We start from the raw sequence: 26,521 nt of genomic DNA on the forward strand, positions 1-26,521 counted from the left end.
GTTACATGTATTTTGAAATCTTCCCATACTCTGGATGTTTGACTTCAATATTTGTACAGTAGATCTTTTGGAGCTCTGCAGCTAGAAAATTATGCTAGTTTTTTAGTACACAGAAAAAATGTAGCTCTTGGCATTCTGGCAGATTTGCCAGACCTTTGCAAACAGCCTGTACATAGAATATTGAATTACAGCTCTTTGATTTCTAAGAGATTGGTCATGGGCACATAACTGGCACCTTGCCCCTGGGCTGAAAAGTGTGGGTTAATAGGGAGAGCCATAGCAGTCCTTTTGCAGCCCCTCAGCAAAGCACAGCAGCAGCACAGTGACTGCCTTCCCTGGTGAGCACTCTTTGTGTCCAAATCCATTGGGAGCTCTTCTGCCTCCCCTTCCTGTTGCTCACCAGGCTGTTAGAGCAGCCCGTGGTGCACACAGGGCTCTCCAAAAGCAATGGGATGCCACTTGCACCAATAGCACACTATTCTGGATTTCATTGCATTTTTGTAATGGTACAAAGAATATTTTCTTCCTGCACACCCCTGGATTTGCACCCCCCTTGGAGGCCACTGCTTTGGAGCATGTGTGGCTTGTCTCGTGTCACTTCTCTCATGACTCTTGTCCTCTGCCCTGGGAGCTGGCAAGGACCTGTTCACAGGCACGGCTGGCAACCCTGGGGCGCTTTGCATGCTCGTGTTTTTAAGTGTATGAGTCAACAGCTTTAGTCTGCTCTGCAACCCAGTGTCTGGAGAGATAATTGGATTTCAGCTGAGTTGGATCTGTTTCAGGGAATGGTTTATTTGTGAAAATAATGTATTTTTCTGGAGGAAAAGGGGAAGGAGAGGGAGGGATCCAGCTATCCGAACATTCAGTTGAATTTAGCAAATAATGTTCTCTTTTCCTTCCCCTCCCACCATGGAACAGAAAAAAAAAATCAGAAACAACCTGACAAAATGTTTAGGCTTTCCCAAGTGAAAAAAAAACAACTTTAATTTTTAAAACTGCCCAAGAATAAATGAGAGAAAGGCAAAAAGGTTTTAAAAAAATTCTAAAAAAAAGGAAATATTTAACCCTTACTCAAGAACAATCTCTTAGTAGACTAAAAATGCTTGTAATGTGTTAGGTTTTGCTTTGTGCTGGGGAAGGGGAATAATGATATTCACTAACTATTTGCTATTTGCTTAACCTGCGCTGCAGAGCTGAGGCTAAAACACTGCCTAGGAAAACACCAGAGGAATGATCTGTGTGATGGCACTTGAAGGCCTCTGTCACAGACCATGTAAGACAATCTGGTCACTGAGTCCAGTGGAGTCCAGTGTGGCCTCTGGCTGTAGAGTCTCCTGTTTGATGCTCGTGCCCTGACTTTCCCGAGCCTTTGGAAAGGGCTTGGCATGTCGTGAATGGGGCACATGGCGTGCGGGAACCAGCTCAGGGAGGTGAAGCAGTGCTGGAGCAGCTCCACGAGGGGACATTTCTGCACAGAAAGGGCTGGGCTCATTTTGCCAGGAGCTACAGTATGTAAATGTAATGACCAAGGGATATTTTGAGACCGTAGCTCCTCCACCCCGATTGCATTCAGGGCCTGCTCTCCATTTTAACTGAGACAGTTAAATATTGTTGTGCTTGACCTGCAATATTAGTCTGGCCCTGGAGCTCTGGCAGTGTCAGCCAAGTGTGGCCTGACTCGGCAGGAGCAATACTCATAATGCACTGCATCCATATTCCACCATCACATTAGGGGCATTGAATGCAAAATAGCAGCATTTGAGAATAGGAAATAAATGGACTGCATAAAGTCTTTTGCCAAATCATATTAGGGGACATATCTGGGAAGGATACAATGCTCAGCTTATTTTACTAATAGTCACATTACTGCGCCAAATACATTTCTGCCTTCAGCGTAGAAACCTGGGGGTCAGAGAAGAAAGCTGCAGTGCCTCCAGTTCATTTTCCAGGTGAATCTGGGTCATTCCCAGTGCAGTGTCTCACTGTGATGCCCTCGAATGGGCCCTTTGGTCCCCAGGAAGGCAAGCTGTCCTTTTTCCCCAGCTGTGAAAGAAATAACACTAAAACCAGTTTTTGTACAGTCACTGTTGAGGAGCAAATACATTTTTTTTTTCAAAGGGAAAAAGTGCTCAGGGAGGGGACAAGAAGTGGCTCCTTCTTTTGCACTCCTTCTGCGTCTGCTTCAGGCTGTAGAACCCGGTTTGTACTCAGAACCCAGGGCTGTGGGTCGGGAATGCTCGTGCCTTCTGTGTTTGCCATGGTCTGTACTTATTTCTCTTGTCACTCCAATCCCCACCCTAGCTGCCCTTCAGGGAGCCTAGACAGATAACCTTTTAGTAATAATCTGAAATTCAAATACAAAGAATTGACTACTGAACTGCCCTAATATTTGAGAAAGGTTTTAAACTAAAATAGGTTATTCTGTGTCCCATTATTGGCCTGGCAGCTGCGTGTGTGTGATAGGTGTACTGAGAAAGGTTATATTAACAGAATGAGAAGGTCAGAGTTATATAAAAATCCTTTTAAAAGTAAATAGGCTTGCTGTACTGATTTCCCCACAGGTACTCAGAGGTTAAGAACTGGGAACATTTGGGCTTTTGGCAGGTCAAGTTGTGCATCTGTAAGTGCCCTGCAGAAATAAAAAACAGACAAGTCTAAAAATACAGTGGCTGTGGTAAGATTTACCTCTGTCTGTACCTGTGTGCAAGCAGGCCAAGGCAAGGCTAAACACCTCCCTGAGTGTGAAAAATCAGTTTTATTGAAGCTGTGTTGGCAGGTGGATCTGAGCCTTGGTGCAGTCCTGGCTGGGCAGTTTTCTCTGCAGCTGGATACTTGGGCAGAGGTTTCCGTGTGCTTCCTGCCTCCCTGAGGAGGGATGGGATGGGAAGGTACACAAGAGGACATATACATATATATGTACACATAGATACCTGTCAGGCACTGCCTCCATGGAGATCAAACCCCTGCCCTTGTACAGGGTAAATAGAGTGAAGCCCCCACACGTGAACCCCAGACCTGACAGTAACACTTTGTTCTGCCCAAGTGCTCCCTGAAGCCTTTGTTTGCATTCCAGTCTGGTGCTGCACTTGAGGTGCAACATTAAGCACCTCTGTTTCCAACAAGAGTGGCTGCAAAATGGCAGAGGCTGACTGATCCCTCTCCTACCCCACAGAGAGGTATTATGAGGTTGAATCCGTTACTGTTAAATCCTCAGAGGAAAGATGTAGAAAAGAGGACTATTAATGTCATCATTGCAATTGACTGTCAGTGGCACAATGTTAATTAAAAGCAAACAATTCAAATGTCAGATCTCAGGCAAAAATAAGTTTAAATATTTTCTTTATGGTTTACAAGAGGAGATAATTCCCCTCGGTATGCCTACTGAGATTTGTGCCTTTCCACTGTGTCTCTTGTTGCTTTCTGTTCAGTTCCCCTCCTGGTCTTCGGGACATTCCCCTCTGTTAGGCAGCGTGTGGGGTGTGACACAGAAATGTGTGTAGAGTTACAGGGCAGCTCCAGACCCTCTCCCTTAAGCCTTCCAAGAGATTACTGGCAGGAGAGTTCAGTCAATCTCGTGGGTGGAGCCGCACGGAGCCCCTGCCCAGCAGCGGGGCGGCACTCCCGGGATGTGCAGGGAGCTCCGGGGCAGTGGCAGTGCAGGACCCCGGGGCCTGGTTGGAACCACAAACCCGTTCACATTGTCAGGTTACTGGCCAGGAAATCGTTGTGGTTTGCATCTTGGTAGCACCAGCAATGGCAAAAACTACTGGTTCACAGCATCCCCTGCAGGGACAAGGCAGTGAAGAGGGAAAATAAACAAGGGTATTAGTAATGGCTGTGAAAATTTAACTTTTATTATCTGTTCACTGTATACAAAACACCATTCTGCATAGTGATAACTCATTTGTTGTACAGTTGACAGTGCACATCAACAAACAAGTGTTCAGAGGTATCCACTGAATGGAAGGGCAGTGGTGGCAGTGTCCATCACACACTGAGATCCTGTGCCCGCTGAGAGCTGCAGGATGGAGAAGTACCTCATAACCACTCAGTATGCCAGTAACAGAACTGGCTAACAAGCATTTACTGATGAGCCAAATTAAGAATGAGGATGGAGAGAGCAGAACTAATGTATATCTGATACACAATTTCCAGAGGGACTGAGAAGTTTTACAGAGCTGGCTGAGAGGATCCGTATTTTTTTAAACACTTCAAACTTTAAAACTGTTAAAATTTCGTGATAAATAAGAGAATCTCACAAATCTTTAGGGGCAAAATGCTCCACATTTATTTACATATGAAATGTGTTTAATACAGTTGTAACGGACGTAGTGTATAGTAACATCTGACAGCAGCAAGACTTTTAAGGAACCCAACAATTACTACTGTTCATCATGCACCTATCTATATATACACAGTTCGTTTAAAAAAAAGTACAAAATTTTTTCTCGTAGGGATACATACAAGGTATAAAATGCAAAACCAAACCAAAAATATACTCTCACAGAGAACTCTATCTGAAAGGGACAGGATGGTACCTTTTTGTACTTGTGCAAGCGAAACCGGGGGCGCTGGGCAGGTCTGCAGGGGCTCCCCAGCGCCGAGGCCTGTGCTGGAGCTCCAGCCCCAAGGCTGGGCCTTGGCTCCTTCACAGTTGTGGCTGTGTGTGACACTGAGCACCAGAACGTTTGGCATGAGCGTGCAGAGCTGGCAAACACCAACCCCTGCAGCGAGGGTTAACTATTGTCTTTCCATAACCAAAAAGGAAAATACGTAATGCTGTGTACTCGCTTCTATATAATGTTTAATAAATTACATGACAAGAAACATCATCATTATAAACCTATTCCTCTAATTACATCTTATTTGTTAAATCCAGAGCAGCCCAGCCCTTTTGTAACAATTTGAGCTTTGATCAGAAGCACCTGATGACCTAAACAAAATCACTTTATCATACATAGAGTTGTGCAATTATACTGTTCAAAAGTACTTTACCACTCTAAGGGGTCTGCACCTGTTCTGGTGTTGCCACCAAAAAACCAGCACTGCATTTTACACATGCAGTGGTACTTCTTTTTCTTTTTAATACATACTTTGTAAGAGAAAGTTTAAAAGCTTCCACAGACATTTAGAAGCACAAGTTCTTAGAATTTAAAATCTTAGCTTGCTTCTCTTCCCTTCTCCCCTCCAAGCACTGCCTTCTGATGCACTTCCATTAGCTAAACTTTCTTTCAGAAGCTAAACTTTCTTTCTTTCAAAAAAGAATCAGCTTAAGAGAACCTAAGGAACTGCCCCAGCATTCAGAACTCTGTTTTAAAGAAACTTACTACAAAAGAACAGAAACAAAACAGAAAAAAACAAATTTTCCACTAGATACTGATACAAACACATAACAAAGAGTATAAAAATTATTAGTTTAAATATATACAAACTCTTTTCAACTCAAATACTGCTTCAATGGTTCTGAGGATATAGACAATGAGGTGAAGGGGACACTTTTATGCAGAATATATTGCAACACTATTATACCTTGAACTTTCTGTAGCAAAAATGTCCTTAGTATTCCAATGTGGAGAGAGATTTCTGCATCCCAAATAATCTGATCACTTTTCAGCTGAACTCATTCTTTTGGACTTAATGAAGGCCATGCCATGTGTTCTCATGTGAGTGTTTAAGGCCGCTTCAGTTTCAAAAGTCTTTGCACACACTTTGCATCGCCTGTCTGATGCTGCACTGTTGGATGATTCATCCTCATGATTGGGTTTGTTTTCTTGCTGATTATCCTCCCCAGACCCATTCTGTTTTGATACTGGCTGAGGCTCCTTCAGCTTATGTACAATGAAGAGGTGCCTGGAGAGGGACACGTGAGATGTGTAGCAGAGTCCACATTCCCTGCATTGGTATGAAGAGCCATCAGATTTATGTTGAGGAATATGTTCGTGAAACTGGAGAAGATTTTCTGTTGTAAAGCCACAAACTGCACACTTGTGAACTTTAAAAACATTTATCTTCAGCTTTTTTAATGGCTGAGTGATTGCACCTCGTGGAGGCCTGAACTCCAGTACAGGTTCTTCCAATTTACGCTTTGGACTGGGAACCTAAAAAGGGGACAGAAATGGGGGATCATGTAAGCATAAATAAGCAGTTCTTTTCATTCCTGTTTGTGACTTGCAAACGTCAGAAACTTTCCCTTGGCAGATTCCAGTACAACTCTGATAAACACAATGCTTTTGGGGCTCTACTTCACTGAGGATGAGACCTTTAAGGCATCAAAATAAGCATATCTATTTAAAGATCCTGAATATATACCCACAAAAAAATCACTCTCCGTGAAGGAATGAATCTTGTAAGTGATTACCTTTGTGTCTTCTTTTACCTCCCTTTCTTCCATGTTGGTAGCCTCAGTCATTTCTTTCACGTCAGGGTCTTTAATACCATGCATCAGCTGAATGTGTTTTTCCAACATCAGCCTCTTGGTAAAAGTACGTCTCGAATCCGGGCAGTGCCTGCAGACACACAAACACACACACATTCAGTGTTATGCTTAGCAAGTGCCTTTTGTAGATTAAAAGAGTGGTTGTGTATTTAAGAGACTGCTGAAAGCCAGGTCCAGCACAGTGGTGACCCCAGCTGCCAGCCCAGCAAACTCTCAGCTCAGCCGAGTTTCTGCTCGCAGACGTTATGCCTTGTGCTCTCACAGCCCTGCTGCGTCTGCAGGCAGGACAGGGGACTGGTTTGGCCTGTCTGCATCGAAATTCCTGACCCTCCCAATCGATGGGATACTGGCTTTTATACAGGCGAGAAAAGAGTGTCAGCCAACAGTGGGTTTTTAAATAGATAAAAGTAGAACTTACGAGCACGTGTAAACCTTCCTAATGCCTTTGTGTTTGATACGATTGTGACGACATAAACTGTGGGAAGAGCTGAAAGATTTGTCACATTGTCGACATGGATGTTTCTTCATTTGCTTTAAAAAAAGAAGAGAAAAACATTAGTTAAAAAAGCTCAGTAAAAGTAGTGCATGTGTTGGACCTTGTGATAATAGGAAAGAAACATCGCTTTCCCTTTTTTTGTACACACCCCTCCTTCAGCAACACTGCACAAGTCAGAGCTGGGCCTCTTTCAAAGCAATGTGGCCAGAATGAGCTACACATACACCTGCCACCAGTTGTAAACTGGTGTCACGGACTGTGGGTGAAGAGAATTTCTTCCACCAAAGAAGCAAGGAGGATCAGTGGATTATTTCTGGATCAGTAAAGGCAGTAAGGTGAGAGATTTGCTTTCCCTTCCCACAACCAAATTTTGTCTGCAGCTGCTGACTAGGAGCTCCTCAGCCACGTACAGGGAAGCACGAAGAGCACAGAAGGAAGACCAAAACTGAACCTCACAGACACTGAGACACTAACAGGGCTCAGAAAAGTCATGATGAAATGAGAAGTACTGTCCAATGCCAACTCGAGGACCATCTGCTTGGGGAATTTTGTGGGGTTTATATTGCAGTTTGTCAAGCAGAAGGAAAAAGAAAAGGAGGAAGCGAGAAGGATGGAGCAGGAACACATCGAAGATGTGTCGGCACTGCGTAGGTGCATCAAGCCCTTGGTCAGAAAAGCAGGACGAGGATAGTGCTCAGCAGGGCCTGGTCCCTCTCAGAGCACTGGGGGCACTACCTGGGATAGCAGCTGTGACACCACATTCACTCTAAATGTCCTGGGGAGACTCCAGACAGAGACCAAATAGGATTTGGGATGCACTGGTTTCTGCAATGGCAGCCAATCCCAAAAACTCCTCAGGAAGGAGTGTAGCACATGAATATCTATCTGCCTCCTGTGTTATTCAAGGAACTGCTTGAAGAGGGATAAAAACCAGCACCTGAATGTAAGCAATAAAAGAGGTCTTTAGGGCAGGATTTGAGTGCAACAATTATCTAATATTGCATAGTAAGGGCTGTTCTTGAGATAACATAAACATCAGAGATGGATGATTCTCCTCCACTTAGACAAAACAAGCCTGTTATTCCTCCCAGTTCTGCTCTGTTGCTGCAGTGCAGCACAGTACATTGGTTTAATTCCCTGATTCCCAGCTGAGGGAAGAGTCAGAGCGTTTCAAGGCAGGGACTGGGGAGCAGACAGCTGCCATGGGTCAGCAGCGGGCTGGAGCTGGCACAGCCTGGCTCACACACAGCTCAGCAGAGCCACTATTGCCTGCCTGTCTTTTTAATTTCATTTAACTGGAAGCTCTGCTGAACGGAGAAGAACTGCAAACGGGGTCTCTGCTGACTTGAGGATGCAGCATTCCCATATTTCACTTTCAATCTGTTTTAAAATAAGATGTCTCAAATCCAGCTGCTTTAAATACAAAATGCAACTTGTTAACTCAGCTGAACCTACAAGTGTAAGATTAGAGCAAGAGCTCAACCACAGAGTGTGTCTGCCTTGAAGATGAAACACTGCTTGGCACTCAGCAAAACAAGACTGAGTCCCCACTCCCTGAGTCTGAGAGGCACTGAACTTCAGAACAGAATAGAATAATCGAATTGTTTCGGTGAGAAAAGACCATTAAGACCGAATCCAACTGTCACCTCAGCACTGCCACATTCACACAACTTCCAAGAGTGAAAGGGAACTAAGAAGGCACAAAGAAGAAATAAGAACACGGATCAGATTAGATGATTTGGATGAAATAGTGCAACATCTTTCACTCTTTCCATCTTGAAAAGATTCTGGTACTGAAAGAACAAGCCTACAGTTGAGAAGGAGTGTGTATATTTTCTCAGTAGAACTATGTAGAACGTGACAAAAACTAAGCAGCCAAAGAGAAAAATATGAAATAGATATAAGAACAGAGAAGAATAATGATGAAACTTAAAGGAATTATTTGCAAAAACACAAATGGAATTTAGGGAAAACTTACTTCACATTTCAGGTGTGATTAACTTTTCTGTAATTCGGTATATTCCTTTACCTTTCCGTGTTCCTTCCTCATGTGGGAGATGTAAACGTCTCTCTGTGTGAAGAGCCTGTCACACTCCCAACACGTCCAGCCAGGATTAGCGATTTTTTTAGGCTCTGCTTTCTTTATGGGAGAAGGAGATTTCTTCTCCAACTTTTCTGTTCCATTGACAGATTTTGTGTCCTCCTTGTTGTGACTGGCTGAGTTCTGCGTTGTGGGTTTAGTACTGAGAGGCAGATTTATCCCCAGGTTTGGTGGCCCCTCAACACTTTTCAGAGTTCCATGCATAGACTACAATAAAAGAGAAAAAAAAGTACAAAACTAACATAGACGTACACAGTTGTACTGACAAAATGCACTGACCCTTTGAACCAAAAGCCTTCACTTACTTCTTTGTCAAACTACTATCATCAAATCATATACTACTGTCATCAGATCACATTCTTAAAGAAACAGGGTTAAGTAAAGGCAAGGCCTAGCATGACACAGCCAACACCAGTAACAGACACCATCTGTAGGTATTTTCACACACACACAAAAAAATGAGACTTACTTAAGGTTAAATTGCTGTTTAACAGGGAGGAAAAGAGGGCTCAAGAAACACTTATTGTTCAGCTTAATTTCTTGCTTTACTTACCTAACATACTAGTCGTGCATCCTCACTTCAGACTATGTGACTGATGCTTTCCAAGAAGGAAAGGCTTTTACTGACAAATTTTGACTTGCCGCATTGGTAAATAAGACAAAACATCAGAAACATCAGACAGCTCTATAGTTTGGGATACATTAATGTTTTCTGTTGAGGCTGAGGCTAAGCCCTGTCCTACTCCCCATCCAGCTGATGAGCACTCTCCCTTAGGGCTCTGTTAACAGCCTTTAGAATCCAGGCTGTGCGGGGCTGGCAGGGCCCCCAGGCCCCAGAGGGCTCTGACAAGCTGCTCTCCAGCCCCTGCAGCTCCTGGCAGGAACCCTTCCTCTGCAGCTCCTGCCAGTGGTCAGTAAGGAGGGAAGAGCCCCCCCATTCCCATTTCTGAGCTGGTGTGCTGTGTGCTGGGGTGACAGCCGAGCCTTCCCACACGGGGCCTTTGGCTGTGTGTCCCGGGGGGCTTTGGCCATGTGTCCTGTACGTGGACGTGGACACAGCAGGAGTGAATCTGCAGGGCTCTGGGACAACTGCAGTCCCTCCTGAGCAGGGATCCACAGTCGAGGGCTCTCACATCTAAAAGGTTTGTTTGTCCTTTACCCTGATAGGGTTCTGATCCTCTCATCTACTGGCCCTTAGGACAGCTCTCTTGGAGGATACGTTGAACCATCCCCAAAGGGGACACTTCTCCTTCAGGTAACCTCAGACACAAAAACCCCATTCAGTACATTCTCGATTCTGAGAATATAGGAATACCAATCTGATACTCTGGTAACAAGTTCTTTTGTAAATCCTGTGGCTCTTGGGACTACCTGTTGGCTCTAGAGCAAATATCAACCTCATCTGTAGAGCATTCTATTCTTCTGTTTAAGAGCTGTTAAATAGAAGGAAAATCAGTAATTAAAACCCCTAAAATGGTAATAAAAAAAGCAAAGCACACAGGCCCAACTGCCTGGCTCTAAAGCAAAGTGAAGGTGTGTAGTAAAGGAGGAGGCTGCCTTTAGTATCCCAGTGCACAGGGGAGGGAGAAGGGAGGTTCCTGTACTTCCAGGCAACTGAAGCTGACCTGGAGATTCCATCCCAGCCTAACTTGTCAGCATGTAAAATGTTAGTGCTCAACTTTCTAAATGTCTTTTAAATTCAATACTTGAAATTTAATTTCTTATTTGAAAATACCCAAAAAGCATTAAAGCACAGCCCAGAGTCCCGGTGCTGGCAGCACGTGCCACCAGCCAGACGGGGAGTGTTACACCTCCAGTCCAGTCCAGTCCTCCAGCACCTGCTCTCACTGGCTGCTGGAAATTTTCTTGTAGTGAGTCATTGCAGGAAAAGGAGACATAGGTTTTGCCATTAAGAAGCATTGACATCTGCAGGAATTACTCTGGGTTATTTTTTGTAGCTTTAAATAACCTTCTCCTGAGCTTCCTCCTGTTCCTTTCTGTTCTGCTTTCATCCAGGTCTACCTCTGCCTTGATGGTTTATGTCTAGCCATACCAAACCATTACTTTCTGTGCAGCTGAGCTCTGCCCCTGCCAGGCACTCGTCCTCTCCCTGAGTCCTTTTCTGCTTTTATCTATAGCCTGCTACTGTTTTTTTATCCCCTTAACTGAACTCCAATTTATACTGCTTTGCTGCTGTCCTTACTACTATACACACCCCCTATCTGTAAAACCAGTAATACTGCTACTACACGTGTATTCTCTAACCCTCTAATTTTAGTCTCAGAAATGTCTGAGTCATTTACAGTGAATCATGCTAAAACCCCACTGGTTGAAAGTACAAATACTGGCATGGAACACTAAAGAGTTAAACAGTGCCCAAATGCAAGTAACTTAGCTTAACTTTAAACTGTGAGATGCTGAGCCACCCTGATTTATGTAAGGGTAGCTTCTGACCCTAACTGCAGTCAGATTGAGCTCTTACAGAAATGGTTATGTACAGATGTAACAATGCTTTTCCAATAATACCTGAGTCAGGAAAAACTAATTCCCAAACAAGACATACACTGCAATATGCAGAATTTGCCTATTTAGTTAAAAAAAAAGAACTGTCTCCGCTCTGAGTCCTGTTTTGCCCGTGAAGGTGATCAGTCACTGACCTCTCCCAGCTCTTATCTCTACTCATGAATTCTTAGCTGGTTTTTTCCCTCTCTCCTCTGTCCAGCTGCAGAGGGAGGGTGAGAGAGCAGCTTTAGTGGGTTCCTGGTATCTGGCCAGGGTCAACCCCCTGCAGACCATCCGAAATACAACATTTTAACATTTGAGAACAATATTCACAGATTACCCCCTTGGAATTAACAACATCTCCCTCATCAGTCTTCTTGTTATTCTGTGCCTTTTCACAGTATGTTCTCACAGCATGTAATGCACGAAAAACGGTACCTCTGAAGGAAACAAGAGAAGATGCCTACACACCTTGATATGATCCATCATAAGCTGTTTCTGTGCATATAGAAGAGAACAGTCTGGACACTTGAAAACAGACACCTTCTGGTTTTCAATGTGCTGATCAAAGTGGCGATAGAGCAAAGGTTGTAGAGTAAACACAGTGTCACACATAGAGCATTTATATATTATTCTAAAAACAGAAGTACAATAAACAATGTCAGTCATATAGATGATCTATTTGCAAGAATCACGATGTTAACTTTTTTCTCATCAGAGATAAGATCTGACATGTTTAAGCAATTGTTTCACACTGCCTGAAAAAAGTTAAAATTAAACTAATTCGAAATGTCCTCTAATGTCAAAATATGGGAGCACTAGAAGAAACACAAAAATAGAAAAAATTATTTAAAAAGTGCAAACAAGAAGCCAGAAAACAACAGCATATGCCAGTTACATACATAACATCAACATCTGCTCAGGATACTCTGAAAGTTCAACATCTTCAGTTTCTGAACTCATGTTGTAGCTAAAGGACAATACACCGGTTTCAGGTTGCAAAGGCAGTATGTTTTAAGGGAGTGATTGATTCAATCATAATTAGTAACATACTTCAAGATAAGTGTATTTTTGGCAATGTCTGTGGCTTTGAAGCTCCTGAATGCCAAGCCTAGACTCTGTTAATGCTCTGAAGCTCCAACAATGCAGGACAGTATTTCCTTGATCTACCATTACAAACCTTTATCAGTCTGTCTGTCAGAGCAATGCAGAGACACTGCCAAACCCACACCTTCCTCTCTTGGAGCACATGGGACTTTTGAACTCGGCCCCTCAGCCCCCTCCTCTGACAGGCAGTATTCTAACCCCAGATCAGCAGCCATGGCATTGGCAGTGCTGCAGGGACAGTGTGGCTGAAATCAAAGGCACCCAGCCACGGGTGCTCAGTACAGCAACAGGGGCTTCCCCTGCACAAGCAGGCTTCCTAATCCCATCTCTGTCCTACAGAGTACCTTTCATTAAAAAAACACCCCACAAAACCCCCTGCCTGCTGAATCTTCTCATTACCCATGTAAATATTCCATACCCCTCTAGGCAATTATCATTGTTCCAGAGCTCTAAGGATCACTCTGCACTGTGTTGAGAGATGACAAGAACATGGACATTTCTTCAATGTCCAAGCCATTCTGTAAGTCCAGATGACTTTACATTAACTGAGAAAGATACTATTTTTGTGGCATCAAGCAGTCCCAGTTTCTCACTAAGATAAATGCTCCCTAAGAGAAATTCTCACTGAGATATGCTAAGATAAATGTATTATTTACACAGCATCCTCTGATCACCAATGTACTATTGTCCTGCTTTCTCTGGTGAACCCTTCGTTGCAGATCTGTATTGAATCTGCTACAAGAAAATCTGACATATTTCTGAATCCGTGTCACATAAATATTGTAACTCTCTAAAAACACCAAGAATATATGTGTTTTCTATGGCAGCTAAAATACTTTACTCTGCTTTCACAGAAGAACTATCTGGTAAAGATCCAAATTTCAGACAAGTCTCTGGGCAAAGACTGTACTCACTTAAATTCATACCAACACACCTAATAGTGTTAATTGTGACTATACACATCCAAGTATTTCTTTGAGACACAGCAAAAGTATGATTTTCAGTCCTAAACAAATGCAGCCACGTATGGTGGTTTTGGTTCTTTTTTATTTAATTGCAGTAGTCGGTGTTTAACACGTAACTGCTCAGAACACTGTCTGGAGCCTGGAGGCAGCTGTGCTGAGACAGGACATTACACCAAGGCCACTGGAGTAAGGCAGGCAGCTCAAGGGGTCCCAGCACGGGGCTGGTTACTCAGCACCCACTCCTGCCCTGCAGCTACACCAACGTGGGCACGGCACACATGCCTCCTCACTGCCCAGAACCCCGGGTTATCTCACAGTAAACACAGGTGTTGTCTCACAGGAAAATACATGATAATAAATTGATGTTTAGCATTTTGAAAACTTCTGCACCAGAGGGTGGTATTTCTCCTTCCCACATTTTTTTCTCTAAAAAAATGGAACTTGTGGGATAACACACTTAATACCAATACAGTAGATATCCACAGTCGGGCTTGAGAAAGAAGAATTTCTCCAGTATTCAAAAAGCTATCAGCCATGATCAAGCTTAGAGTTACAGAGAGAGCTTTGCAGAGTTGAAAGACAAGCAGCCATCCCATTTCCCTATATTAAAATAATCTCATTTCATCCCACTGAGAATCCCTGCACATCAACGTCATTTTTCATACACCAAATAGTTTTCTGCATCTGTTCTGAAACAACTGTTAGTAATGTAATTGTAAATCACACAGTTCCAGTAAATGCCAGAGGCGGGAAGCCAGATCCCTGCGAGCCCAATTCCTGTAAACCCCAGAGTGTGCCCTGCACAGGGTGGCTCGGGCCCAGACAGGAGCTTTAGGGCCACAGGGCCAGCCCGGGGCCCTGCCCGACCTGCTGCAGCCGTGGGCAGTGCCCTGGCACTGTCCCACACCCCGGGGCAGCAGGGAGGTGCCAGGCGTTCATGGGGACCACACACAGGCAGCACAGAGAAACCAAACGGGACTGCATGGCCTGACATACAGCCTGTCAGCTCTGCTCAGCACTGGGCAGGCCAAGAACTCCAAACACTGCAAGGGCTGGGAAAATCCTACCACTTACTCTGCAGGCATTTAACACAGCACGTGGATTAAAAGTGGCAAATTTAAAGAAAACACCACTTCATAAGAGGAGCACTCAGCTATGGAGTCTGTGACTTATTACAGTAGTACTTAATAAAATTTCATTTTAGTCTTTTTATAATCAAAAATAAATTCATAAAGGAATACAATAAGCATATCTATACTGAAAGAAAACTAATCAGAAACAGATTGGCAGATCCAAGCGCAATTCACTTTTCCTATGTGAAGCATCTTACACAAACAGTGATCTTAATCTTTTGGTTTTCTGTAGTGAGAGCTATGGGAGTCTGAAACAAGTTTCAAATGTTAGTATCTCATGTCCTCTCACCCAAGATACCATCCTGAATTAAAACCAGGTATCATTTACCACTGGGCAGAAATGCCTTCATCTGGTATCAGACACACATGCCTCTGGCATTTACTGGAACAGTGTGATTTACAATCACATTACTAACAAGTTTGTTGCCATTTTGCTTTGATGCAGGTTTAAACAACTTAAATATGTTAGAAGAAACAGTGATAAACTGAATTCTTCTGAACTCTGGTTATTGCATCACATGGTACCTTGTTTCTCTCCTCTGCCTTCTATTTTCTTGAGCCTGCGAGTTGTTACCGTGTGCTAGTGCTCTGTGCACACCACAGAAAAAACACAGAGTCAACATCTGAGTGTCTGCTCTCAACAGTGCACTGTACCAGCGAGGAGGAAAAGGAAGAGAAGGGGTGCAGGGAGAGGCACCAGGCTCAGAGCTGAGGGCTGAAGTGGTCTGCACACACATCAGCCCCTTCAGCGGAGTCCAGCAACGTTCAAAACCTCTGCACAAACACCCTGTGCCCTGTGTCACCACCTTCAGCAAACCACCACATTATGCACAACTTTTCTAGCTACAGGAAAGAACCACTTCTGCTTTAAGCCAGAAAGAAAGAGATTACATATCGGGAAAAAAGCTTATATAAACAGATAAAATCGCTTTTTCCCAACTTTTCAACCAGATGTTCTGAAAATCACCATGTAAGTGCTGATGAGTCTTAGCAGCTCATTTTGGAATCACATTATCTTAATTCACAGTAAAAATGCAGATGAGCTAAGCAGATTAAAACATGAGAACGAGCAACACTCCAGCCACCTGTGCGAATCATTTGTGTAATTACATTTTGTAATCACTCTTTTCTAGCGCACAGCGCTTAAAGACCTGCTGCTGCAGGTTCAGGGAAACGCAACCTTCGCCCAACAAACTGCCAGCTGAAAACTCCTGAAAGCATTCCACGAGCCCCACACTGGCAGCTGTCAAGAGGTGATTTTAAGACTGCAAGCACAGGACAGAATGCAATTTCACAGCTCATTCAAAGGCAGGCAAGTGCAGTAGAAGATGAATTTTGCTTACTTTGGTTCGCCTATCTTGATACCAGGGTGTTGTGTGTAGGCATGGGAGTGTGTGCTGGGAGCAGATTTAAATGCCATGGGACAGATAGGACACTTGTAAAAGACTTCACAGTGACAACCTTGAATGTGAGACTTGAGAGCCGCCACGTCCGAGTACACGACGTTGCAGTGCACGCAGCTGTGGAGAGAGCAGAGAGTCAGGGCTGGGCCCAGTCCACAGGGACCAACTACAGCTGCAGAAACTCCCTCATTCTGTCCATTCAAACAGCCCAGTAAAATCAACATAACACTGATTTGGAGATCACAAAGTAAGGGATAAGAAATTTCACACATTTTAATTTGAGAACCTAAGAGATATGAGGTCAGAACATGTTTTTGTGTTATTACAGTAAAACAGGAAGAGGGGTGGACAGAGGAATATTCTATTGATTGCAGAAAGAATGCTTAAATCCTCTGCACATTTGTAAAGAGATTTTACAAAATGAATTTTTATCACATGCAGCGGATTGTTTAAGGCGCACCACAGCAATTTAGAAATGACCACCAAACGGAAAACCAGTAAGGAAAATATTTGCACCATTTCCCTTGTTTAGATTTAATGAAGACATACTGGTAATGATTTTCTGTACATGTAATCAAATCAGCACTTGGATTTAAACTCAGGGAAACTAAACTGAATCTCTACAGTCATATCAATATATCAGATTGGAATTCAGAAAATACTTTTCAAAAACATACTTCTGCTGTGTCGAATATTTGTGACCTTTCCGCATCTATTCTAAAATGAAACAATTAAAAAATTGAATTAATATTAGAACATAAGGATGTTTTTACACAATGGTCTCTTTTAGTGCCCTACATCTCCAGTAGTAAATGCTACCAAATCAGTCCAAGAACATACTGCAATCAGCAATTAAAAAATACCCTGTCAAATGAACCAATTTCGCATTGACCAGTACTTTGCACTAAGGGTTTTACAATTTAAACACAGAAGGCCTCTGCCCTTCCAGTATTTTGTCATCTATTACGGCAGTATGATTGTTGTCAAATCAGTTTTTAGATGGTTTTAGTGTCCTGATGATAGCAATAAAGCAGGAAATACACATTGCATTCAAGGATCCCATTTTCCTCTTAAAATTTATCACCCTTGAATTTTATGAAGCATCATCCTTTCTTTTCTGGGCACTTAATTTACATTCTTAATAGTATTCATCAAGTTTACACCCATCTAGTCTCTGCTTGCCAATGCATCCTTTTCAAGTAGATTGTCCTGGTCTTCTGGGGGTCTGTTCAGATCTTCTCTGCTCATGCAGAGCTGAACCCTTCTCCCCAGCTGCACACAGTGTGATCCTCCCATTACCACATCTGCTCCCCAGGTGTCACCTCTGCAGAGCATCTCCCACCTCCCCATCCCAGGTCTTGACCTTCTGCTCTCGTGCTGATCTAACTGATCCTCAGCATCCACCACTGTCTGTGACAACACTTGTTAAGGCCCAAGCCTTCGCCTCAGGGACTGCTCTAACAGCTTGCTTGTTTTCACCTTGGCAGGATGCAGGTAAACTTTCAGGTTCAAGTTTTCCCCTGGTTTAGTCCAGACAACTGGCCTAAATCACTGGAATCAAGCGGAAGCCCTTGGCAGAGGCCCTTTGGAAAGGCAGGCCAGGGTGTGCTGCTCCTCAGGCAAATGCCCTGCAGTGCTGAGGAGTCTGAGGGGAGAGACATTAACATTCCCAGGTACTGCTTTTCTTTGCCTGGGTCACTTTGGTTTAGTCTCACCAGATCAAGAAATTCTGAATCAGTGCGACACGAGATGTTTATGAGACATCTTGGAAAGTTTAGTGAAGGATTTGTGAGCGTGCTGGTGTTACTGGGGCAGAGGAGTCCCTGGAGGCGATTCCGTGTACGAGCCCTAGAGACACAGGCCAGAGGGAAGGGCAGGGCAGTGCAGGGAGCAGAGGCAGGAAATGTAGGACAAGACAGACTGCTTGGGAGAAAAGGGGAAAAGAGAATAACCCAAAGAAATGCAAAGAGCTTGGAGCTGTGTCAGGCCATGGATTCAAGCTGAAAACAGGCGCCTGATGCAGTAAAAGTGCTTTCTCCCTTAGTGGAAGATTGCACAGCCACTCTGGAAAATGAACTGTGGCACCTTAAAGGGGGAAGGAGCTACCAGCTGTAAGATTTAAAATCCCCCTTTTCCAGTGAGACAGGGTGAAATGGAAATGTTTTAGGAGTGCTGAGCAGAGCTCGGTGGTACAGGCAGCTCTTCTGATCACCTGCTGTGCTGCCTGCCATTCCCTGCAAGGAGAATTCTAAGATGAAAGATTTTTTCAAGCCTTTCAAAGCGTAACATTTCTATGAAATGCCTCTGCTCCCCATTTTCTCACTGAGTTGCCATTACAAGGAAATGTAAAAATAAAAGGGAAACTGAAGAGTAACAAAGGAGAACCAAAAGACCAGGCTGTTTGAGTGAGAAAGGTAATCTGCACGTGATGGAAAGCCAAGGAGTCTTGACTTCCCACAGAAACAAGAACAACCAGGCAGGTGCAGTATGCCCATCAACACCATGACAATACATTCTGGAAGTAAATACTGAAAATGACTGTTCTACCAGAGAGAACAATCTAGAATTCAATAATTTGAAAAAACTCAGAGTTTTTTTAAAAACCTGAAATTAAGGCAATGCATCTGAATTCTCTAGACTTTATAAGCAGTGAAGTCCTGAATCTGTGTGACACTAGCTAATATTCTGATTTAATCATATACAAAAGTGGATGCCCAAACAAAGCAGAATCCTAATGTATTTATTCCAAAATCTGTAACACTAACAATACTGTTGCCATGACAACCTTAAGCCCATGAAGCTGTATTCTCCAAACAATACTTATGAAACTGGAAATTTACTTTCAAAAGCATAAACTGTACATAAATTGACAACAAAAGCAATCATTATACTGACCGAAACCCAACTCTTCGGGTATAATGCAGGCAGTTCTTAGTGACATGGGTCTGGAAGTGGACAGATCTGCAGATTGCTCCACATTCAGGGCACGTGTATGGAGATTTATGCTGATGAATTCTCTGGTGTGATGCAAAACTGCACTGGTTAGGAAGCAGCATCTGGCAGATATTGCATGTCTTCTAAACGATAAACCAGAATAGATGAGACAAGAGGTTTGGTTGAGCTCTACTAACGTCTGTGTCAAACACTGCAATACAGCAAATAAAGGTTAAACGGCATGGCTGGGACGGGCCCGAAGGAAGCAGCAAGTACAAACACAGGCCCTGCTGACAGAGCTGGCAGGTGCTGGCTGCCAGACCCACTGGTGTTCTGGGCCATCCTGACACCACAGAGCTCCTTCATTTCACCACTGACCACAGGAGATGCACGTGGGTTTACAGAAATATTACTCAGGTGCCTCCCAAAATTACCTTGATAGCACAAGGGGCCTACATACAACTCGAGAGTCAAATTATTCTATTATTTCTTATGACTTGGGACTTGTGAATCTCACCAGTGACTTACAAAGAATTAAAATCGAACCCAAGACTCTTTCCTGACATGGGTATTTATAGGAATGTTCTCTGTAAGAGTCTGGCAGATGTACTGAGGTGCACTCTCTGCAAGAACACAGACCAGAACAAGAACTCCAGAGCTGCATTATAAATCATTTACTAACATATGCCTGAAGAAATCCCCAAATAAATGCTCTGTGAGCATGATGGCCTGGTGTGTTTGAACACAGTCTCCATCCAGAGGTCTCCAACAGCTACAGCTAGAAGTGGGGGACTCACACCCCCAGGCTGACTAGAACTGGTTTGGGGTCTCCAGTTTAGCTTAAAGGCAAAATCCTGACTGGCCATGACTCTGCCACATTTACTGGGCTTCAGTATCATTCCCCAAAGCCATCTTTGGCCGTTTCTGTGTTAACAAGCTGCAACACAGTAACTGGGGAATCTGCAGCATTATTTCATTATGTAAGAAAACAGCAAAACAGAACTTCTTATTCCAGCAACAAAAAGGTCTGAGCGTTTCACAGTCCTTCCAAAGCCTCTGGCCTGCAGCACTAGCGAAGGAAACTGGGATGTGATGCCACAGAAGAGCTGTACAGCATTCCAGCCCCAGCTCAGTGACCTCTCTGAGCCTGCAGAAAGCCGCCTGCCAGACTCGTCTGCTGACCCAACATGCCAGTAATGCTCTTGGTTAAGGCCCCTGCTCTGCTATTTCGATGAGTACAGAAAATGTTTAATTGTAACTGATTACAGTAGAACAAGAAGCATCTACTGTGAAATTCTGACATTCAGCACATTTGCTTACCATTTTATTTTGGGCTTATGGTGGCATTAACTTCAGTTCTCTCATTCCAACCCACACCAAAATAAAACAGTTTGTGAAAATCATCACCTGCCTGCATTTAAAGTCAAAGTTTCAGAAAAAAAAAAGGGTTAGAAGGAAAAATGGTGGAGGTGGAAAATAAAGATACACAAGAACGCTGAGCATGAAGGAAAATGAGCTATGCAGTTTCCATGGGAGCTATACACTCCTATCTGTAACTAGGATAAATATTAACACTCATTAGCCCAGATTTGCTACCTTCTTCTCCCTAGTAAGTAGATGGGGGTTTCATTTAGCCAGAAAATCTGTCAGCGAGTGGCCCCATTCCCTTTAACAAGAATATTAATGGAAATAAAACATTACAGAAAGGTAACAACTTCATAGGGAACATATTTTCATTGCTAGGGCTGTTCTACCATTGTTTATTTTAAATGAAACATTCTACCTTCATAACAGGAGTTTCAGGAGAACGAGAACACTTACTTACTGCTTAGACTCATTGAAAACACATTTTCCTTTCAAGAGCATTTCTCTTTCAGGAGACATTTTCCTTTCAACAGCAATTAGATGGGCAAAAGCACCAGACAGGGGGAGAAAGGGAAGGGCAAAAGGTTTAGTTTACCTGTCCGTAAAGACAAGGGCCCCCCAAAAGTGAGCACGTCACTTTATCTTCGTTCTTCTCTTTTTTTTTTTTCCATTTTAGCCTCATCCTCCCAACCTATTCTCAGAATATCGCTCTGTCTCTCATCCACTTGCTTTATCTTGGGGCCTTCTTACTTGCTTGATTTTTCCAGTACCAAGAACAACAGGGTTTTTGCAAGGACTACTGGATCTTAGATGGGATGCTACCTAACAGATCTATTATGGGAAAGAATCCATCTGCCACCAGTAAGCACCAGCAAAGCAGTCAGGTAAAAATCCAAAGTACTGAGTATTAAGTAACTCGAGCTGGTGCAGAATATACTTGTGGTCAGCCATTAGATACTGTTCAGAACTGCAGCAGGGTCTAAGGATGGAAGACATCCTGCTGTCACACTCAGGCAGGCACCCCTGCAGTAGCTTACAAAGAGGAGGTCACTGGAATGGCATTCCGCTGGGAATGCAGGCTCTCAGTCTGACTCTGCTAGCCAGCTAGGAAAGGAGGAGCTGAGGCACAGCCATATCAGCCACAGTCAAGGTTGTTTCCACATGCAAATCTCTTTACATTCCAGCCTGCAGAGGTGGTACAGAACAGGCCCTAAGTGCAGCAAATAGATCCTGACAGGACCCTGCCTGTGCTCCTGTGACTACCTGCATTTCTTCCTAACTGCAGGACCTAAAGTCTATCCTGTGCACTGCTGTGTGATTCCCAGGAATATTCCCGGGGCATTACTGTCTTGAGCACGCATGCAGGTTTTCAGCTTCCCCCATAGCAAGAAGCTGGATCACCAAGCTCAACTGAATGCTTTGAAACACAGCAGAATCCCTTTTAATTGGCACGCCCCAACAGAGATCCAACTGTATCGTTTAATTAACCACCTTGGCTCCTACAGGATTATAAAATACATCGCACACTGATTAATAGTAAGTTTTATTGAATGATGGATTTCTTTCAGGTTAGGCCACATACATTAGCAAAGAATTTTAAAATGGTTTGTAAGTTTAACTCATTAGCACTCGTAAGAGGAAAGGAAACCCAGCTAACTAAACCAGTGGTCACACCACAGCAAGGAATGGTGCCAGTGAACAGGGCTTTGCACTTTTTAAGGAAGACCTGAGGCAAACAGCAGGCATTGCTGTCAGCAGTCAGTGTGCCATTTGTCACTGCCTGAGTCCCTGCAGGTGAGAGGAATGCCTCGCTCACTTAGGGGCTAGATGAGAACTCTCAAAGCTGAGGACCAATCAAGAACAAATCACTTAAAGCTACCATTCAGGTTGAACAGACGGGCTGTTAATGAGGGTGCCAATTAAGTGGATTCCACGGGCTAGTCAAATTCCAAAGCACAGAAAGAATCATTAAAGTATTATTAGTAAAACCTATTATTACTTTCAGGATTAAAATGTTCAGCTGTAAGAAAGCTAATGCTAAATTTTAGCAAAAATATAGTGTCAATTTCAGACTTCAGGGCCTAAAAAGATTCTAAGAGAAGTCTTATTTAAAAAGCGTTGGCATTGACTATGTAAGTGCTTGCAAGACTTTTTGTGGTTTTCGTTTATCATTTTAATCACGGAGGTTCAGATAATTAACAGCTAAATGGAAGTAAAAACATATCCAAAGTCTCCTAGGCTTATAGATGAAACATTGGAATGTAAACATAGGATACTCTACTTGTCCACTCGTGTCTGCAGCCTGCTGGAAATGAGTTGCAAGAGATGTCTCATCTTGGAAAACTTCATTGCACTCCAAACACTTTAGACTATGTCTACAGAGTTTCGATGGATCTTCGTCTAGCGGCATAGCTGGAATGACAGGAGAGCTCGCCGGGGCTGAGATCACTGTCCCAGTTAAGCCAGACTGCATCTTTGTTACGGAGTGCGTGCCAGTTCCCACCGCGCTCTGGAGCAGGGATGCAGCAGTATTGCTGGAAGGAGATGCTATCATTTGATCTGCTGGGACTGGTTTTAGGATCAGGTGGGAACACTGCATCACAACGCCCTTCTCCTTGTGTCCACGAGCGTGTGACAGGAGACTGCATTTATTGTAGAAAACTAAATTCTTTGTGCAATGGTTGCAAGTCACTTCAATTCGCACGCTCCTCCTGTCATAGTGCTGGGTCAGGCTCTTCTCGAGAGCAAACGAGTCACCACACTCCAAACACTTGTAACCTCGCGTAGGTAGCGTGATTCCAGCATTGGCAGGGGGACTGAGGTTTGGGATGTAAACTGGTACGGGATTGACGCTGCTCAGCACCTTATTGAACGCTTCCACTACAGAACTCTGTAGGGATGACACCACCTGCACTCGAGACACTTTCTTCGAAGGCTGTGAGGCTGCTGCAGAAATTATTGCCTGCTTGATTTGCTGCTGGGGTTTCGTTAGCACTTGGCGCAGTTCAGAGGTGGTTTGAGCACCCTGAGGCAGAAGGTTAAGGTTGGCGAGATGGACCGTCTTTGGCACGAGTTTGGCACTGGCGAGGCTCGACGCTGGCACCACCACCGTCTGCTGCTGGATGGCGTTGGCAGCTTTGATGATGGCGCTGCTGGCGCTCTGCACGGACGCGGCAGAGATGACAGTGGCCTTCACTGTGGTGTTGTTAGCGAGCTTCAGGTTGATCACCTGGGAGCCCGCTGTCTTCACTGCGGACACGGGCAGGAAGGCAGTAGCCACGGGTTTGATAGTGACCTGTTTGGGGGCAAGCTCTGTAGATCCAACTGCATTGGTGACAACTGAGGACTGGAGAGGAGCTCTGGGAGGAGAGGAGAGAACAGCAGCAGAAGTTGGCGAGGACAGCAGAGATGTCATGGAAGTTACCATGGAAGCACTCTGCTCTGGCTTTTTACCAGAGTCCAAATCAACTTCTGGCAACACTCTAGTGACAGTTCTCTTGATCTCCCCAGAAGAAGTCTTGATGGTTTTTATACGAACCTTAGGAATTGCTGGTGTCGACCCTGCAGGGGAAGACGGAGACCCTTTGCTGCTGTTCTCACTCGATACACTCCTGGGACTGTCAGGTGGTTTGACAGATGGCTTCTTGGCACCATCAATGAGACTCTGAGACTCAGGTGACTTTTCAATAGCCCGGGGACTTTCACTTATGTCTTTTGGTAACGGAGAAGACTCTCCTGAGTTAGACTGTAAATCCTTACTGCTATCTGTAGCTGCCTTTTTAGCACTCAGGGCTGCGATTGCAGCAATGCAGGAAGAAAGCTTTGCTGATGACTTTGCTTTGGACTGGGAAATGCTGGCAAGATTTGTGTCACTTTTTTCAGTACTCAGTTTTCCATCAAGTACTCTATTTTCAATAAGCTTGTCAGAATTGTCTTTTAGCAATTTGTCCTCTGTTTTTCGAGCTTTAAAAGGCTCAAAGACGCTTAAATTGACAGAGTTTGTCTCTGCCTCTCGTTTAGCAACTTTATTTTTATCTATACTACTTGAAACTGGGATTCCAGGTTTAATCAAGTTCTCCCCTCCAAGTGCCTTTAGTTTGTCATATTCCTGCTGAGATAGAGATCCTGCCAAGACGTTTGCTCTGAAATTTGCACGCATGTCCTCTTTATCCGGGGGGTCATCCACCTCAATCCTTTCATCATCATCAAATTCTTCAGCACTCGATATTGGGCTGAACTGGTTGAAAGCTGAATCCTTCAGCGTAGTCTCAGAAGCTGACCCATCATCTTTAAGTGACTTCCCTTCCTCCTTACTGTAGCTCTCGAGAGCTGATGATGTTAGAAAGCCATTGTGCAAGCCATTGCCTGTGGAATGGTGGCCATCCTTGTCCACGCCCTCGGAGGAATCGATGGTACGCACGTTCTTCACAATGACGCTCACGCCAACGTCGGATGATGACGGGGCATGAGAATCTTCCTCGGGGTGAGCGTTCTGTTTTATGTGGCTGTCGTGGTCATCATGTCCAGATTCAATAGCTGCTTTGGGATCAACCATGTCTGGTATGTCAAAGGCTGCAAGAAGATCATCGAAATCTGGGGTCTTCATATCCCCCATGGTCACGTATTTGACTGGAAGCAAATCTGTAAAATAAGCAGATGGGCATTACTTTAAGCTCTAGTCTTACACCAAGAGCTATAGTAATTCATCAGCTCCACGCACAGTAACCTGGCCATTTCATTCTGGGCCCAAATTTCAGTGACTTTCTTCCTGTGCCCTCTCCTACACTCCCTCCTATCCTGGCCAACATACACTGTCATTACAGCAAGATACCTGGATGTTTGTGAAATAAGGGGAGGCATTTGCAATTTCTCCTGTCTTGATTTTCCTTAACATTTGCACTATCAACCTGATGAGTCTTCTTGAGATGGTAACAATCTGTAACACTCAGGTATTCATCAGTTCATCAGCATTGGCTACCTGGAAGTCATTATGAACTTTAAGAAGGCAGAGGAGGAAGATTTTTACAGGATACTGAAATACACACAGACATTTCAGGCAACACCTTCACAGAAATACAGAAGGGTTTTGAAATTTGTTGACATGGTTCACTTAATAGTTTTGTGGCTTTGTCTAACTTATTAAGTCCTAAATACAAAAACAAACACATACATAATATCAAAATTACAAAGCAAGTTTCTCTAAGAATTAAATGGAAAAGATTCCACAGACCAGAGCATATAAAATCCATGTAAATCCATACAAAGCCTTGATGCAGTTACTCTTGATCTGAGGTACTAATTATTTGCATTCTGGCTGTGCATCTGTCATACCTGTCTTTCTGCAGTTGTTGTAAATACTCAAAAAGAACTAGAAAGTCACCCTAGCCTGAAACCTCCTCTAATTACATATCCTGGAGTTTAATTAACATTTATCAATAGCAATGAATCAAGACCCGCTTACCCACTATTTCCTCCAAGTATATTTAAGATCAGAACTGCCCAGCAGAGGAGACCCATCTGCCCTTTCCTGAGGAATTCCAGGCTCTCCTGAGCTGAACTCCCAAATGCCCCCCCCCGGGAGCACACTGCACAGAGCTGCAGGGCTCTGCAGGAGGGACCCCCGTGCTCTGACAGAGCTGCAACCAACACAGAGGGCTTCTGCTCCCTGGGGGACCCAAAATTACTGCTGCCCTTAGCAAGAGCTCCTCTCATTCTTCAAAATGTAAAGTAATCAAAGTTAAACAAAAAGGGACAGAGGGCATGGCCAGTCATGACATGCAAAGAGGTGAAGTTCTAACCTGGCCCCTTTATTCATCTCTTCCTCACTATTCTAGTGCACCCATCTTAAGGTTCAGGATTTAAACCCCAGCTGCCAGGACTCTGCAGCCACATTCCTCCCTATTTTTTTTTCCTCTCTCCAGAAACCTTTCAGTAACTCCTTCTTTTAAGGAGATAACTCTGCCTTTTATTCAAGATCAAAATCAACTGACACCTTGGCTGCCAGACAAGCTGTTAGCCTATTCCTTCTCTGGGCCAACATGATGCCTGTAAGTACTTCAGAACAGGAAATGAGGCAAGC

At 43.9% G+C, this 26,521-nt stretch overlaps 2 protein-coding genes across 7 annotated transcripts in view; one reads left to right on the plus strand and one right to left on the minus strand.

The window, feature by feature from the left end:
- The window catches only part of ALPK2 (alpha kinase 2), a 98,938-nt gene that overhangs the window by 2,334 nt on the left and 70,083 nt on the right, over positions 1 to 26,521 (plus strand). The window lies entirely within an intron of this gene.
- ZNF532 (zinc finger protein 532) overlaps positions 3,833 to 26,521 on the minus strand; it is a 30,628-nt gene continuing 7,939 nt past the window's right edge. For all 6 annotated transcript variants that reach the window (XM_027742803.2, XM_039388533.1, XM_027742802.2 and 3 more), the window contains 8 exons: positions 22,724 to 25,083; positions 19,039 to 19,220; positions 16,084 to 16,260; positions 12,007 to 12,169; positions 8,962 to 9,240; positions 6,855 to 6,967; positions 6,359 to 6,506; positions 3,833 to 6,098 (listed from right to left, as the gene is read on the minus strand). In XM_027742803.2, coding sequence (XP_027598604.1) covers positions 5,604 to 6,098; positions 6,359 to 6,506; positions 6,855 to 6,967; positions 8,962 to 9,240; positions 12,007 to 12,169; positions 16,084 to 16,260; positions 19,039 to 19,220; positions 22,724 to 25,057 — 3,891 coding nt within the window. In that variant the 5' untranslated portion in view covers positions 25,058 to 25,083 and the 3' untranslated portion in view covers positions 3,833 to 5,603. The remainder of the gene's footprint in view (positions 6,099 to 6,358; positions 6,507 to 6,854; positions 6,968 to 8,961; positions 9,241 to 12,006; positions 12,170 to 16,083; positions 16,261 to 19,038; positions 19,221 to 22,723; positions 25,084 to 26,521) is intronic.

Source organism: Pipra filicauda, unplaced genomic scaffold (genome assembly GCF_003945595.2).
Source record: "Pipra filicauda isolate LSUMZ 115617 unplaced genomic scaffold, ASM394559v2 scaffold661_size620017_pilon, whole genome shotgun sequence".
Taxonomy (NCBI): domain Eukaryota; kingdom Metazoa; phylum Chordata; class Aves; order Passeriformes; family Pipridae; genus Pipra; species Pipra filicauda.